Source organism: Saccostrea cucullata, unplaced genomic scaffold (genome assembly GCF_032062105.1).
Source record: "Saccostrea cucullata isolate Sc308-1 unplaced genomic scaffold, CSIRO_AGI_Scuc_v1 ctg1941, whole genome shotgun sequence".
Classification (NCBI taxonomy): domain Eukaryota; kingdom Metazoa; phylum Mollusca; class Bivalvia; order Ostreida; family Ostreidae; genus Saccostrea; species Saccostrea cuccullata.
This window is the reverse complement of record NW_026921497.1, coordinates 1-17,114: the sequence shown is the minus strand read 5'-3', so window position 1 is coordinate 17,114 and position 17,114 is coordinate 1. Positions and strand designations below refer to the sequence as shown.

The 17,114-nt window shown below is 32.8% G+C and overlaps 1 protein-coding gene across 1 annotated transcript; it reads right to left on the bottom strand.

Annotated features, from left to right (window-relative positions):
- Window positions 1–1,137: 1,137 nt before the first annotated feature.
- On the bottom strand, window positions 1,138–16,506 carry LOC134260148 (uncharacterized). Its single transcript, XM_062742735.1, has 4 exons — window positions 16,404–16,506; window positions 10,935–11,136; window positions 3,621–3,758; window positions 1,138–1,328 (listed from the first exon to the last, which is right to left on the bottom strand). The coding sequence occupies exons 1-4, from the start codon at window positions 16,437–16,439 to the stop codon at window positions 1,138–1,140; spliced, it is 567 nt and encodes a 188-aa protein (XP_062598719.1). The 5' UTR covers window positions 16,440–16,506.
- Between the last annotated feature and the right edge of the window lie 608 nt (window positions 16,507–17,114).

Here is a 17,114-nt window from a genome sequence, read left to right as displayed (position 1 = left end):
GTTTTCAGATTGTTCTAATATTGGAAAAAATCGCTTTGCTGAATTGAGAATATTGTAGTTACGGGGGTTGTGAGTTATCACAAATGGAATATTCTCTTCGTCGTTTTCCTCTGGATGGCGAATATTTCGTAATTGGGTTATAGGTATGTCTTTTGCCCGGTTGATTCCGTCCTCAATAAGGTTCATTGGGTAATTTTGTCGCGTCAGGTGTTGTTTTAGTTATATATATATAATTTAATTTTGCTTGTATTTTTGCCTCTCATTGGTTGATTTCCAAAAAGGAACGCATAACATTTTGTATAATCTGGTTTGGTATGGGGACACACCCCCTTGCCAACCAGCATAATCATCGGTATACATCAATCCCCTCATTTCCAGTCCTTGGGACTCATGGAAAATTCCAGATTTAATGAATGTACCTTTAATTTCAAACAGTTACTCGATCTTGCCTCATGTAAACAAGCATCATGGCTGCTAGATCTATGTATCAGTTTTTACCTCCCCTCGCTTCCCATCACTTCCGTTACTACGGTTGTATAATTGCGCGGTAAATTTGAACTCATAAAAACAACACAATTTTACATCCCCAGTTAAATAATTATTTTAAAATTAAATTATAAGGAATGACTCTAATTCTTGGCCAAATTATCGAGTATAATATGGTTTGGGTCAGTTTACGCTTTTTTATAATCCGCTTCGCGGATTTTAAAACATGATTGTGACGTAAACCTTTTGTTTGTGTTGTCCATTCTCTAGCATAATGTTGAGCTAACTCCCCTAACAATCCATTAAGTCACCTGTAGGAGTCCATTCTTTTTGGAAAACTGTCCATTCTTTTAAAGAATGGACAGTTTTTTCAAAAAGAATGGATAAGTTAAAACAAACAGAATGGAGAGTTACAGGTAAACACAAAAAGTAAACAAAACAAATACATTAAATATGATTTTTAAATGTACATGCAAATAACAAAATGAACTTGGAGATTTAATGGAATTTAATTCTTCACAGCAATAAAAAGGTTATCGTATCTTTGCCTAGTTTCTGTAAACATGTATTTTACTAATTTATTTACAGGAACACATCAACATTCTTTGAAATAAAAAAAAATAACTCTGAAAATTTGATAAAATAAAGTTTTTATCCCTTCCCTTTTTGATTTGTACCAGTAAAGATATATTCGACAATAAGGCAAATTACTACAATAATTGCTAGAATCATTGCGGTAATACATAGTCCAAAACTATAGCTGAACCTTTGAGGTGGTGACCCTTTTATTATCTCATCCTTTTTACTTGAAAATATTGCAATACACAAGAGGAGGGAGATCACTGGAAAGAAATGTGATTACATATAATATATATAAAATAACAAGATGTTTTTGTGAAACACTGATGCCCCCGTATGGCAACATAGCAAAGGTTAAGCTTTCTCAAATGTAGATTAAATATGCTGGTACCAAAGTAATGCCTTTTCACAAGAAATGCGAAATATAAAAAGCTAGCTACACCTTTTCCAGGGTTATGACCAAGGTTTACATTTTAAAATATAGGTCAAACTCTGTTTCAAGGTCAAAGGGTCAAGGTTGTTGGGTTGAAAAGAAAGGCTTTGTCGCAAAGATTACGTATGGAAAGTATGAAAGCGCTGGCCCTTACTGTTTAAAAGTTATGGTCAAGGTTAAAGTTTGTAAAAAGTAAGTGAAACTTCAAGGTCAAGGTCAAAGGGTCAAGATTCTTGATATCCAATGAAAGGTCTTGTCACAAGGATTACACATGTGAAATAAGAAAGCTCTAGCCCCTACTGTTCAAAAGTTATGGTCAAGGTTAAAGTTTGTAAAAAGTAAGTCAACCTCCAAGGTCAAAGTCAAAGGGTCAAGATTCTTAATATCCAATAAAAGGTCTTGTCACAAAGATTACACATGTGAAATATGAAAGCTCTAGGCCCTACTGTTCAAAAGTTATGGTCAAGGTTAATGTTTGTAAAAAGTGGGTCTAACTCCAAGGTCAAAGGGTCAAAGTTCTTGATATCAAATGAAAGGTCTTGCCACAAGGATTAAATTTGCAAAGTATGAATGCCCTAGCCTGAACCCTTCAAAAATTATGGTCAATGTTGTATTTTTAAAGTAGGTCAAACTCCAAGGTCAAGGTCAAATGGTCAAGGTTCTTGGTATCCAATAATAGATCTTTTCATTAGAATTATATAAGTGAAGTTTGAAAGCCGTAGTACTTATTGTTCAAAAGTTATAGCCAAGGTTAAAGTTTTTTTATAGGTACGGAAATCTCCAAGGTCAAGGTCAAAAGGTTAAGGATGTTGGTATCCAATGAAAGGACTTACCACAAAGAATATATACATGAAATATAAATGTCCTGGTGTCTATTGTTCAAAAGATATGGTCAAAGTAAAAGTTCAAAATTTTTGTGTTAAAGTGGGTCAAACTCCAAGGTCAAGGTCAAAAGGTCAAATTTGTTGGTACCCAAAGAAAGGTCTTGTCACAAGGAATACACGTGATATATGAATGTCATAGCTCCACTAAATCAAAAGTTATATGAAAGGTTAAAGTTTTTGCGGACAAACAGAGAGACAGACAGAGAGACAAACAGACAGACGGACACGACAAAAATTATATGCCCCCGAAACTTCGTTTAAGGAGGCATAAAAACTTTGTCACGGTTAATTGAGGTAGCGCTTGCAGTTGTGCCATTTTCTCGAATTTTATCGAAAGTTTTATTTCAAAGATAACTGTTAACTTATACTTGCAAAATAATTCAAGAACAACATTGAAAATTAAAACATAAAAGCTGCAAAAGATTTTTTGGGAAACAAATATTCATAGTTATTAAATGTATGTATTTTTTACAATTGTAAATTAAAATAATTATACAAATCTTTTAAAAGATCTAAAGGTTTCTCTGGATTTCGATGCTTTTAATTGGGAACCTGTATTACTTTATTTTAAAGATGTGGATAAGGCGGACGAATTGCATATAGTGCGACAGACATGATTGAAAAATAAAATCTAAATTATATCCAAATTTGAGTGTTATTTCGTCTTATCTTAAAATATACTTAATGTAAAATCTCTCAAATTAACAAAAATCCTAAAAGAGATACATGAGATTGCTCCATTTTTGTTTTGAAAGATAATCCTGAAAGTTTGCAATAAAATTTACATTTTTGGTTTATAAAAACCATGGAGCAAGACCCATTGTACCTTAAAATTACAGATTTATGACAAAACATTCGCATCTTTATCAGAAATACTTTAAGTCAGAGGTCATATTACAAACACGATATAAATGCCCAAATTCATCACAAGTCATGTAGCATAGTGGTTAACTCGTTTGTCTAAAAGCGATATGATAATTCTGATATTTATTGCTAGAATTCGAATCCCACAAATTCCATCTTATATTCTTATAACAAAATAATTTTTTCCAAGATTTTTTTCTTTCAAAAAAATTTGTTTTACATGATTTCATAATGTTAATAATGAGAATTAAATTTAATCACTCAATTCACAAATTGAATATGATTTCTTAATATCAGAAGCTATAGACATTCTGCACGCATTGTTCCCCATCTTTACGATAATGTTTTGAAAAATTTTATGAAATTTTACATACCTCCGAAAACAGCGATTAGAATTGGGGCCCATCGCTTATGGATTTCACAGGGACATTGAAGTACAATAGAAACGATGAAACAGAAGAAAAGCAGTACAAATCCAATAACTGCGAATGACTGAACAGCTCTCATCCAATCTAGATTTTCCAAAAATAAATTAAAAACATACACTCTCGATATCACGCACATTTTTACTCAAATGGGTTTTCGCACTAATTAACGTCACATTTTTTCAATGCGAATATGTGTAACGAGGCAAAAACATATACTTTTAGAATAATTTATGGCTTAATTTTAGTTTTCTAAAATTGTGACATGATATTAAATCCCTCCAAAGAATATAAATGATTGTATCATCTGTTCTTAACTAACTTTTAAAAAAATATTCAGATATAAATTGATAGGATTTTGATATCCTCATCGATGATAGTTTATAGTTCCCAATAGTTTTTTTTTAAGTTTCTCATCAAATGCAGTTCTCTTTGTATCCATTCTTTTGAAAGTTCTTTGTCTTGCATATCACAGTTAGACACAGAAACAGTGCTGATCATGTAACTTTTGTATTTTCCACGCATTGTAACCTGTATTTTCTGTACATATGTAAGACTCAAGGTCCGATGGTGACGCCAAAGTCTGATGGTCTCGCCAAACCTCGGTGCTCTGCGCCAAACTCCTATGGCTCGCTGTCTTTACGGACGCCAAAGTCCGATGGCTCGTTTCTTATGAGACACGCTGCACTAAAGTGTGATGGTCTGATTCGACTGATAAGGGTTAGTCCTTGAACAATATTGGATTGATTATGCGTTTCTTCGAACCCACCCAAAACAATTCTAGGGTTAGTCCAGTCCTCCACTGATTTGGATTAGTTCAGCACGAACCAAGATATTTAGGTTTATGCATGTAGTTACTGAGTGCTACGCATTTTTCGACTGATTGGGCTTAGTCTCGCACCTTTATCCAAAAATTGAGGGTTAATATTTGCATTTAATATTATTTTAAATAATCTGTCCTCGACGCTGGAGCGGTATCGCAATTTTGGCACAGCATTACTATGACGTCATAAACGTTAATCGTTTTCAGCACCATCAGGGTTTGGCGCAGACCATCGCACTTTGGCGTGACCATCGGACTTTGGAGTCCCATCGCACTTTGGAGTCCTTCACATAAAAATGACTCTAAAGCGCAAAATGATTATTTCTTATCTACGTGTATTCGAATGCTTTCCATGTTAAGAAGCGGGTATTTTTTCTCAAATCAAGCAAAGCTGTTAACTTTGGTGAAATCTTGTGATTTCAAATTGATTTCAAATAAACTCAAAGGTCAAAGTTGTTGGTATTTAATAAAAGGTCTCCTCACAAGGATTACAAATGTGAAGAATGAAATCCATGTAGCCCTAACTGTTTAAAAGTTAGGACAAGGTTAAAGTTTTTTTCATATGTACGGGAATCTCCATGGTCAAGGTCAAAATTATTGGTATTCAATGAAAGGTCTCCTCACAAGGATTACATATATGAAGTAGGGAAGCCCTAGCTCTAACCGTTCAAAAGAAATGGCCAGGATTAAAGTTTTTTTTCATAAGTATGGAAATCTCCAAGGTGAAAAGGACAAGATTATTGGTATCCAATGAAAGGTCTTGCCACAAACAATACATATGTGAAAATATGAAAGCCCTCGTATCTACCATTCAAAAGTTATGGCCAAAGTAAAAGTTTGGAATTTTTGTAAAAAAAGTGGTTCAAACGCCAAGGTCAAAAGGTTGAATTTGGTGGTATCCACTAGGGCTTTCATATTTTCACATATGTATTTTTTGTGGAAAGATCTTTCATTGGATACCAACAATTTTGACCTTTTCACCTTGACCTTGGAGATTTCCATACTTGTGAAGAAACTTTAACCTTGACCATCTTTTTTGAACGGTAAGGGATAGGGCTTTCATACTTTACATATGTAATCCTTGTGAAAAGACCCTTCATTGCATACCAACCTTGAACTTACAGTTTGACCTACTTTTAAAAAACAAACATTGACCATAACTTTTAAAGGGTTAGGGCCGTTAGGCTTGTGCTTTTAATTTTTTCATATTTAATCCTTGTGACAAAGACTTTCATTTGATAGCAAAACGTTTACCCTTTGACCTTGGTGTTTGACCTACTTTTAAAAAAAAATAACCTTGAACATAATTTCTGAACGGTTAGAGTTAGGGCTTCCATACTTAACATAAGTATTCAATGTGGCAAGACCTTTCATTGAATACCAATTACCTTGACCTTGGAGATTTTGTACAAAAACTTTAACCTTGGCCATAACTTTTGAACGCTAAGGGCTAGTGATCTCCTACTTTCCTTATGTAATCCTTCTGAGAAGACTCTTCATTGGATACCAAGAACCTTGACCTTAGAGTCTGACCTACTTTTAAAAGAAAACCTTGACTTTTCCTTTTAAAGTGTTAGGGCTATTGCTTTCATACTTTTTATATTTAATCCTTGTGACAAAGACTTTCATTTGATAGCTAGACTTTGATCCTTTGACCTTGGAGTTTGACCTACTTTTTAAAATCTTAACCTTGGCCATAACTTCTGAACAGTAAGGGCTAGAGCTACTTCACCTATGTATTTTTTGTGGCAAGACCTTTCATTGGATAACAATGACCTTGACCTTGAAGGTTTCCGTGCTTATGAAAAAAATTAACCTTGGCCTTCACAAACACATCTTGTTTTTATCGTAATAGCTCATACATGAATGTCAGAACTGATAAAAAATGATGTAATAAAATTTCTCTCTATCAGTATAATGAGATCTTAGATTTTGGAATTTAGAGGGAAAAACTTTTACCATATCTGCATGGCAAAGATGTCTACATTTATATAAATGTAGTGAGTGTATCCTCGTGTGAATTGTACATTGTAGGTTCTTTTTTTAGGGGGATGGGTCTTGATTAGAGAATAATAAGGGGTTTACAATTTGAATTGAAATTTATAGACTACTTACAAAAGGAAGCACTGTCAAATTTATGCAAATCAAATCAATGCAGTATTCAATGTGCATACTGAAGAACTATAAAGCTGGTTTGGGGACTCAAAGAAGGGGCCTTTTGCCTATTGACAAAGACGTTGGAAATAATTAAATCCTAATCCAACAAGAGGGTAAACCCTAATACTTTCAATGCCTATACTATGTCAATCTGTGCAACAACAAAAATGTGGGAGGATTACCCCCCCCCCCGAAAATCCAGGGTTTTACAAGATATGTTCATCTTGCATTACTAAGTATATGATGGAACATCTACTGTCATTATATTGCTCAAGTATATAACTATTGATTTTTTCTTTACTCTGTGAAATTGTAATTTTAAAATTGGGCAAAATAAACAAAGTAAAAAAAATTTTTTGGAATTCATTGAATCTCTAAATTACTCTCAATGATTTCGTACATTTTGAAATAGAGCTAGCTAGATGAAAATGTTTATATGATAAAATATATATGTACCAAAACAAGGGCATTCACATCGATTTTAAGTGTCTAATTTTCTGTGTGAGTCATTGCTGATAATTACAAATCTGGTAGTTAAATTAAGTTATCCATGTCAGACTTAAAAAAAATCTAAAAATACCACATTCGTTTAATTACCAGTGGAGAAAAGTTCATTCGTTAATTTTAATTTTGATATTGCACATTTTTCATTGCCTGGAATCAAACCATAGAAGGTTTTTTTTAATAACATGTTCACTAAATTATTTAACTGTTCAATAAATTAAATTATTATTAAAGTGGCAATACGACGCTTCTCTTCAAAAACAGACTTGTTAAAATTTTCCTATAGGATTTGGAATTTGTTTCATACTCATAAATGTATACACTTTCAGAAAATAACAAATTTTATAAGTAAATAATTCTGATTATTTCATTTCGATAATTATTTATGGTACATAAATATATACATCGCACCGTGTTTGAGGTTCCACATCCCATGCTATACACGCATGCGTATAGTTTTCATGAACAAAACAGCATAGTAGGAGAGGAAAGCCCGGTAGGCCTGTTAGATTGACAAAGTAGACCAAAACGAGAAACAAAACCAAAAAGAGGCCAATGGGCCATATAGGTCACCTGAGTATCTTGCCACAACTTTCCAACAATTGAATTTGATTCATGTTTTAAACTAGAGGCCATAAAATTCACAACTTTGCAAGAGGCACCATTGCTGATCAAATTTATACACTGAGCATGCTTATTTTGGTTACTTAGAACTCAGAGGTAGATAAGAGCAACAAAGAGAAAATGCATTTCCACTTTTAGTGAATTTCAGCGCACCTGGGTCAGGGCTTCTTCTGTTAGGGCGGATCCACAGTTGAGCTCCCCATCCAACAGGAACCACTGACCCTGGGGCCACATCTTTCAAAATTTTGGAAATATTTTAAAATTTTATTTCATCATGCTGTTGATTAAATTAATTAATACCAAAGTGCAGACTTCAAAGCATAAAACTATTTCAGACTATGCTAACCCCCCCCCCCCCCCAAAAAAAAGTTCCTCTGTCCCAGGGGACAGGGAATTAACCATTTTTGGAAGAAGCAGGTTTTTTCATAAATATTTACTAAGATCATTGGCATTATACCCAATAACAAAATCATTAATGACAAGATTTTCAAAGAAATCAAGCATTTTCAATTCACTATATAAACATTAGAGCCCCCCACCCTCCGAATACAAGAATCTCTAACCAAGGGACCCTGAAATTCAAAAATCTTAAAGAAGCATCCTTACTCCTCATTACTATGTACATAGTTCATTGGTTAAATACTCAGGAGGTGCAGAAAAGAAGAGTTTTAAAGAATTTATGCATTTTCACTATATATTCAATAAAGCCCAGCTCTAACACCAGAACCCCCAACCCAGGGGCAATGAAATTCACAATTTTGGAAGAGGTAGCCTTATTCAACATAACTATGTACCTGGTTAGTTTATTTAATACTCGGGAGCATAGAAGAAGATTTTCAAAGAAATAATTCATTTTTTACTATATAATCTATATAGCCCCCCCCCCCTTAGCACTAGAGCCCCTGACCCCTGGGGCCATAAAATTCATAATTGTGGAAGAGGCAGCCTTATTCAACATAGCAATGCACTTGGTTAGTTTATTTAATGCCCATGAACAGAGAAAAAGAATTTCAAAGAAATTTTGCATTTTCACTATATAATATATATAGCCCCACCCTATCACTAGAACCCCTGACCCTAGGGCCATTAAATTCACAATTTGAGAAGAGGAAGTCTTATTCAACATAACTATGCACTTGGTTAGTTTATTTTAAATGCCCACAAACAGAAAAGAAGAATTTCAAAGAATTTATGCATTTTCACTAAATAATCTATATAGCCCTGCCCTAGCACTAGAATCCCCGACCCTGGGGCCATGAAATTTATAATTTGGAAAAGGCGGTCATTTTCAACTTACCTATGAACTTGGTTAGTTTATCTAATGACCATTAACAGAAAAGAAGAATTTCAAAGAAATAATTCATTTCACTATATAACCTGTTTAGCCCCGCCCTAGCACTTGAACCCCTGACCCTGGGGCCATGAATTTCACAATTTTGGTAGAGGACTCGATGTTGATTACAATCATACCAACAGTTTAACTGCTTGATGTCCAGGAGTAAAGAAGAAGATTTTAAAGATTGCACTAATTTTACTGGTTTTTGCTCCACCCCTCAGGACCCAGGGGGCAGGGACCATGAATTTCACAATTTTTGTTCCCCTTTACCCATAGATGCGATATGCCAAATTTTGGTGAAACTGGTTCAGTGATTTCAGAGAAGAAGCTTAAAATGCTGAAATATTAACGCATGACTACGGACGAAAAGAGACAGCAATAGGTCACACGAGTTTACTCAGGTGACATAAAAATAGGGCTTGAAATTAAAATTAAAGCAACTTTCCTGACAAAAATTAAGTCGGGATATTAAATTTATCATTGGATGAAGAAGAAACGGGATCTTGGAAACATTCACGTGGGGCTTGCGATGGTTCTGTTACTGGTTTGTTGATACATGCTCTCATTTCTCGTATCTCCATGGCTTTCAAAAAAAATTCAGTGTAAACTCAACATAAAATTGCACTTATGACATATAAAAATCATTGCCATTTGAACTGCAAATTGTACTGGAACTGCAGAAATATATTTTGTTTGACATTTTGCCACGATGACGTATAATTTGGTGGATTTTCCTTTCCTGCACCCCAATACACAAAACGTCAAATTTGTTTCTAGTCGTGTTAAATTCGTCTGAATGCTGACTAAAATGTTTTAACTATTATTAATTTACCGGAGAGTAAAGATATTTTTATTCTGAGAATTGCTTTTACCTATAATATTCCATTATAATTGTAAACTCTACAATGTATGCACGTGCCATTTTAGAATTCACGTGGTACAAGTAAACAGATCTAAGTTGTACGACCCTTGATTTTCCGGCAGATTCTAATTACGTTAATTTTGTATGAGTAGAGAATATTCATTTTTCTCAAAACGCTTACTTTACTTTTTACCTTATTCCTGAATGATATATATTGGGTAAATCTGAATGAAAAAGCATAGTCGATTTGCAGCCGTATTGCCGCTTTAATTACTTTAAATCACTATATTACAGAACTTCCCTTTGTAATTTGTTAATAAACTATATATTTTTTAAAAAATTAACTCTAATTCCTTTCCATTTTTTAAAATAAAATTAATTTAGTGGTTGTGTAATTTTTACTTTTCCTGTTGTTTAAAGGTTTTTTTTTTCATTTTAGACCATTCTGTGCCTTCATAATTAGAAATGGTCTGAAAAAGAATCTAGGCTAAAAAAAATAGATCACGCCCTGCTGTCCATGAACTACTTTCATATGGTTCTTTACACTCATTCTGAAGACAACAGTACCTTGTTTTGAACTCGAAATAACCATTTAAAATCGCTAAATTTAGACATTTTCTCAACAAATGGTTGTAGAGAAAACATGAATGCACACTGCATTTTTTTATGTTTTAAGGCTCTGTTGAATTGAGTAGCTGCGCATTTCTAGAGAACATATCAAAGGCATTTTTCTGCAAAAGTATAAATTATTTATACAAAACATGCACTCAGTTATGCATATTTATATCTTTATCCAAAGGACTTGAAATTTTATCAAATTATAGGGTATTTTAGCCATTTCAAGAAATGTTTACATTTTGTACTGATTGCACTTAAGGTGGCCGGACATCCCCCTTAAATCACATCGCATTACATAAACATGCATAATAAAGAAAATGGAGTAACTCTAATACTTACCACTGCTTGGGGCACTATAACATTCAGAAGGGTTCCCGGTACAGATTTTCCATATTCCGATATGCTCAGTATAATTTCCCCTATCCACTGTAATCCATGAAGACTCTCCAAATCCAATGATAAGACAAACTAACGCCGCAACCGTCACAACAGTAACTGTTGCGAATAACAAACGTGATAAACACGTTTTCTCAGGCTTCTCCTAAAAAGAATATACAAATAAAATATACACGATTAAAACAAAAATGCATGCATCGGCTGAAGTTGCACATTGTTTGAAAGATTTTAACACAAACATGACGAAAAATACACGAATCCGATTTTTTACACGATAAAGAGGTATAAAAATGCTAAAACTTAAAATCGAAATGGCACGAGCAGAGGAAATGGAAAATTATACAAAAAATTTACTGCATGCGCATACAGCTGCGCATATCATTATTACACGTATGCACTGAAAATATTCATTGTGTTCTAGGTTTTCTGTACTCTTTATCTTTTGAAGAAATTTGGATATCATCAAGAGAAAATGGCGTTGAGGATGAAATGCATGTTTGTTTGCTTCTTAATTTCTTTGCGAAAACTTGATCCAAATTCTAGCAAATACCAAACCAAACTAAACCAGTACATAACATACGATATATTCGACTCTGAAAGTATAATTCAAAGTTAAAAAAGAATTTAGGGAATATCATAACAAATTCTTAATTCCAATCTAAAAACAAACATCTGACTTTGGGCTTGATTTTAAAAATATTGCAATATTTTTATTTAAATAAACCTACTGTAACCTGTTACGTAATATGAAAAATATATGTACTAGTAATACAAAGCAAAACGGCTTTAAAAATGAATTTCTAACTGATCAGATAACTCAACACAGATTTTTAGAGGCCTGGGTGGTTGTGGCCATTTTAGACTATATTGATCCCCTTTAAAACTAAAATGTTTGAAATTTTTCTTTGCCAAATGATGGTTGACAGCTTTTGATATCATATCTAAAAATGAAGTTACTATTATAGAAGTAAATAATTTAAATTTTATTTGAATACGAAACTAAACAAAGACTTTTTAAAAAAGATTTTAAAACTTTTATCTTTTACGAAAAATGTGTCAGGTTTTTGCTTTATACGAGCTTACCATGTAAGCTGATTTTTTATATAAAAAAGTTCATTTGTCAAAAAAGGCCAAATTTTGGCAAATGTTTTCCTTTAACTGATTAGCAACTTGTTACAAAACAATGAACTTTTTTTGCACATTGTTGATTTGTTATTGATATTTGTGTCTTTTGAATTTTGAATGTATTAATGTTCTTTTATATTAAAACAGTTGTATATTACATAATTACTAGTATATTATGGTTAAAATATACAATGAAATATCTGAAGATAACGAAGTGTATTCAAACTCAAACGTCCAAACAGAACAAACACGGACCTCTAAGTCATCAGAGGCTTGATTAGGTGTCATGGAGGAGTAAAAATACAGCAAGATTTAAAAAAAAAAATCGTGTGCTCCTTGTCAAAAATTGGAAAATAACTTTAAAATAAAATCATTGTACGACTAAAGGGGTATATAATGCTTCTTCATCATTTTGGTTGACAATAAGTTTCCTCGTTTTAGAAATTGCTCTTACATGTAAATACACTGTAGAACATGCTCTGTGGTATCGAATCAACTGAGATGTATAAACTCTGTACGCAGGTGATAAGCGTATACTGCTGCATGAGTAAGTGAAGTTGACAATTAACCAGAAGTCTCTGCCGAGACTGAAGCTCTACTGGATTTTACTTATAGCAAAGGAAGAGAAAAGTGGCAGTTGGGAATTGAAACTTTTCAACAGCAAAAAATAGAATAATGATCCTTGATTAAGTCTCTTTATGTTATTAGTGTAATCTACTTGCATGCAACATTATATTATAATCAGACTAAAACTGTATTTGGGGAAACATTTTGATAGTATTTTACAGAAATTACTATCTTTAGTAACCAAGGCAATAATATTCATCAAAATCAAAAAAAAATTAATAGAATTACGAATCTTAGTTTAGTCTACTTCTGTGAAAAATTATATTGAAATCAGACCAAAACGGTAGAAGGGGTAGTATTTTGAAAGTATTTCAAAGAAAATTCTATGTTGAGTAACGATGGCAACATTGTTCATAAAAATCGAAAACCGATAAATAGAATTGTGTATCTTAGTGTAGTCTACTTGTGTGCCAAGTTATATTGAAATCAGACGAAAACTGTAGGGGGAGTAGATTTTGAAACAATTTCACAGAAATTTCTATTTTTAGTAACCACAGCAACACCATTCATCGAAATCAAAAACCGATAAACAGAATTATGTATCTTAGCGTAGTCTACTTGTGTGCCAAGTTATATTTAAATCAGACCTAAACTGTAGGAGGAGTAGCATTTTGAAGCAATTTCATAAAAAATTTCTATTTTTAGTAACCACGGCAACACCGTTTTTCGAAATCAAAAACCGATAACTAGAATTCTGTATCTTAGTGTAGTCTACTTGTATGCCAAGTTATATTGAGATCATACCAAAACTGTATGTGCAATTTCACAGAAATTATATTTTTAGAACCATCATTGAAATCAAAAACCGATAAACAGAATTATGTATCTTAGTGTAGTCTACTCGTGTGCCAAGTTATATTGAAATCAGACCAAAACTGTAGGAAGAGTAGCATTTTGAAAAATTGTTTACTTACAGACAGACAGCTAGACGGACGGACGCCGGACGCTTTACTATCGCATAAGCTCTTCTGGTCTCTGACCAGTAGAGCTAAAAAGTTAAAATCATAACTTTTATCATAAAGCTTACTATTGAAGTCTTTTTTAAGTAAAAGATTCGAACATGAAACAGATGCATCAGACTCTGTGTTGCATATAATGTACGATATATATCTTCCTAACTTACTGGGATATGTCTTGTCGACAGAAGAATGAAAATAACTATAATTTGTAGTAGACAATTATACGTCGTCGATATATATAAATGTCGAGTGGAAGGCCGCAGCATGTGTTTTCTTCGTTTCATGTAAAATATTTTGAACAAAGTCTGCTTTATATGTAGAAAAAATTTGGTCTGCCAGGAACGGGCACAGTTGGTACCCATGGATTGATTGTTGGAATACCTAGCTGGTCTTCACAAGTCACCTAGAGTACTTACGTGTACAATTAGAATATTTTAAAAATAATTTTGAAAATGATCAATGACAAGTTACAGTGGCTGGAACGTTATTGTTGACAAACCAATCGTGTAGAATCGTTCGTGTATCGTGAGTGATCGTTCGTGTAACGTGCAAGATCGTTCGTGTATCAGACTCAATCGTGTGCGTTTTTAATCGTGCGAGATCGTGCGTTTAGAATCGTGTAAATTTCGTTTTGTAAGTTTTTATCGGAATGTTATTTGTAAAATAAGCATTTCCCATGTTTGTTTTTCTTAATTTATTAATTAAAATCCAAATAAAATGAAATAGCGCAATTTACATAATAGAATGCAGAACGAACTAATTATCGCCCATAAACAAGCAATAAAGTAAGTCGTACAATATTAAGTTCTCGTCAAATAGCGCGATCAATATTGTGATAATCCGTACTTAGATCTTTAACGCCTTTTTGAAAAATCTGATTTTAATTATTTTTTACTTTTTATTGTGGTCAAGATAATCTTGAAATCAATTCATTGAAAATAAATGTATTTTTTTAAACAAAGAAATAAACATTTCTCAATGCTTACATAACTAGTTAGTCGACAATTATACATGGACACGGCATGATTTTCGGGAGTTTTGATTATCTGTGTTTATCTCTTGAGCCTATATGAAATTAATTAATTTTAAATTTCTGCAAATGAAAAAGTTGAATAATTGGCAAGTTTATCAGACATTGAATCATTGGAAACATAAGGATAAGATTTGTAATTATGATTTAAGTCATTCCATGCTGCCATTTTTGTTCAATCGCATCCCCCTTTCTGCATATCATGATATCCAATTCAATCAAATTATACGACCCACATACATGTACATCGTCTAATCGAACGAACAAAATCCGTTTTTTTTTATCGGAGAATTACCTTAGAAATAATTATTTTTAATCTAAAATATTAAGTCTTGCATATATTTTAGTTACAGAAATATCATTTTCCGTTTTTTATCTTCAACGTCTATGAAATAATATTGATAATTCTTTGAAATCTTAAATAAGTATTAAGCAGTATTTTGTTTTGAAAATATTGATTCCTAAATATTTTGAACTATTTTGAGTGAGGAATCGTGCGTTTGCGTTAACAATCGTGTAACGTGTAGAATCGTGAACGTGAAAGATCGTTCGTGTAACAGGTTTAATCGTGCGTTAATCGTGCGGAATCGTTCGTGTAACGTGATCGTTCGTGTAAGTTGTCAACAATAACGTTCCAGCCACTGTAACTAAAGTTAATTTACGACTTGGAATGTCGTACGTTTTCATGTTGCTGATTTTGGCAAATTTTTCATTTCAAATTTTCCAAAAGTTCATTGGAATTTGTACGTATTCACATCTAATTTAGGCCTACACCATTTCTTGAATAAATTGATATACAGGACTCTTAAAGTCAATCCGTTCCAAATGTAAGTTGGTGATCTTTTATATCAAAATGCTAAACAAAGAACGCATCTCTACTGAGCTCGTTTTCACTAGGCAACAGAATAAACACAAGTTTTAAGCTTCTTCTTTCTTTCATTTAACAATCATCTGTCAAATCTTGTGTTTTCATAAACCGTGTACAAATTATACTTCTGCAAAGGACTTTTCAAGATATACGTTTAACTTTAATTCGATCGTTTCTCGAGTGCGACTGAGGCAACCGTTTTTTGTCACAAGTGATCTACATGCATATTGGTGTCATTTTCAAATTGTTAGGTCAAAAACACAAATAAAATAATACTAATACAAACGCTACTTAAATGACTCTCTGTCCGTCAAATATCATTCTTTTCTGAATTGTACTTATGGAAATAAAGAGTTCGCAACCTTTTTGATCTAACCTCGTATTAAAAATGACTAATAAATGAAATATTGAAATCTAATTGATCAAATTATTGGACTCGTGGTGGTTAAACCCACCCATTAAATGATGCTTTCTCTGCCTAGGCTCCTGATCCCACCTCTGTTTTTTTATGATCTGTTCACAAATTTAAATTGTTTGCAGTTTTAATAAAATCGATCACTGGTCGTTATCTTTCCCCTTCTTTTATGCTGTTATAAACTTCTAACGTAAAGTCAGTACTTTTCTTAGGAAAATAAATTTTGACACCAATTGCTGTTTTTTATGTTAATAAATGATGGAGAAAAACTGAATAGTCGAATCAATAGTTTCTTTTCCAAAAGAGAGTTGATCTTGATGTTTTCGGTCCAGTTCGTTAAGATAAACTCACAGACTAAAAAACAAAACTTAGGACAAATTTCACTTACTTTCGTTTGGGCAGACTCTGAGTCATTCATTTTCATTTTTTTTAAATCTAGCTGATCTCTGAGTCAAGTTCCAATAGCTATAAAATCCATCCGTCGAGACAATCGAAAGCGGAAGTAGTTTCAAAAATGTTCTTTTAAAAAGTTTAAATATACCTTTATCTACGTTTGTTCTACTGGATCGATAAACTTAAGATGACCTTTGCCGTCTTTAAAAAGAAATGATAACCAGTGAAAGAATGCTTATTGCGAAAAAAAGGTTCCCTACAATGTAAGCCAGAATTTCAAGATAAATCGTCTTAGCTTTATGTTACTACTGCAAGGCAAAAAGTCAACGACAAATACTTTGTAAAAAGAATTTTTTTTTATTTCGTAATGCAATATAATAATTCACATTAAACCATTTTGATCCTTTTTTCTTGGTCAAAGGTTTATGTAAGTTATCTAACCAATGAGTATTATCTAAAGGATGGATAAATTCCGAATAATTATGTTTAACAAACATTTTTGGTCGTCTTGGTATCCAAGTCTCTTTAAAACGCATTAAAAATTTTAACTGTACTGTACTCGTACCACCGATCTAACAGACCGACATGGAAAACATACTGTGGTTTCAAGTTTAACATCATTGTGTTTTTATTTTCATTTTCTATGTCATTAAAAGGAATGTAAAAATAACACTTCTGTGTGAAAACAGTTCTTTAAGGATTAATT

What these genes read in the sequence shown, in the direction of transcription:
- LOC134260148 (XM_062742735.1), bottom strand. Translation starts at nt 16,439, where the DNA reads ATGAAAATGAATGACTCAGAGTCTGCCCAAACGAAA. An exon ending in CAGAGTCTGCCCAAACGAAA is followed by an intron (nt 11,137 to 16,403) that starts GTAAGTGAAATT and finishes TATTCTTTTTAG; the next exon opens with GAGAAGCCTGAGAAAACGTG. An exon ending in TTATAGTGCCCCAAGCAGTG is followed by an intron (nt 3,759 to 10,934) that starts GTAAGTATTAGA and finishes TGGAAAATCTAG; the next exon opens with ATTGGATGAGAGCTGTTCAG.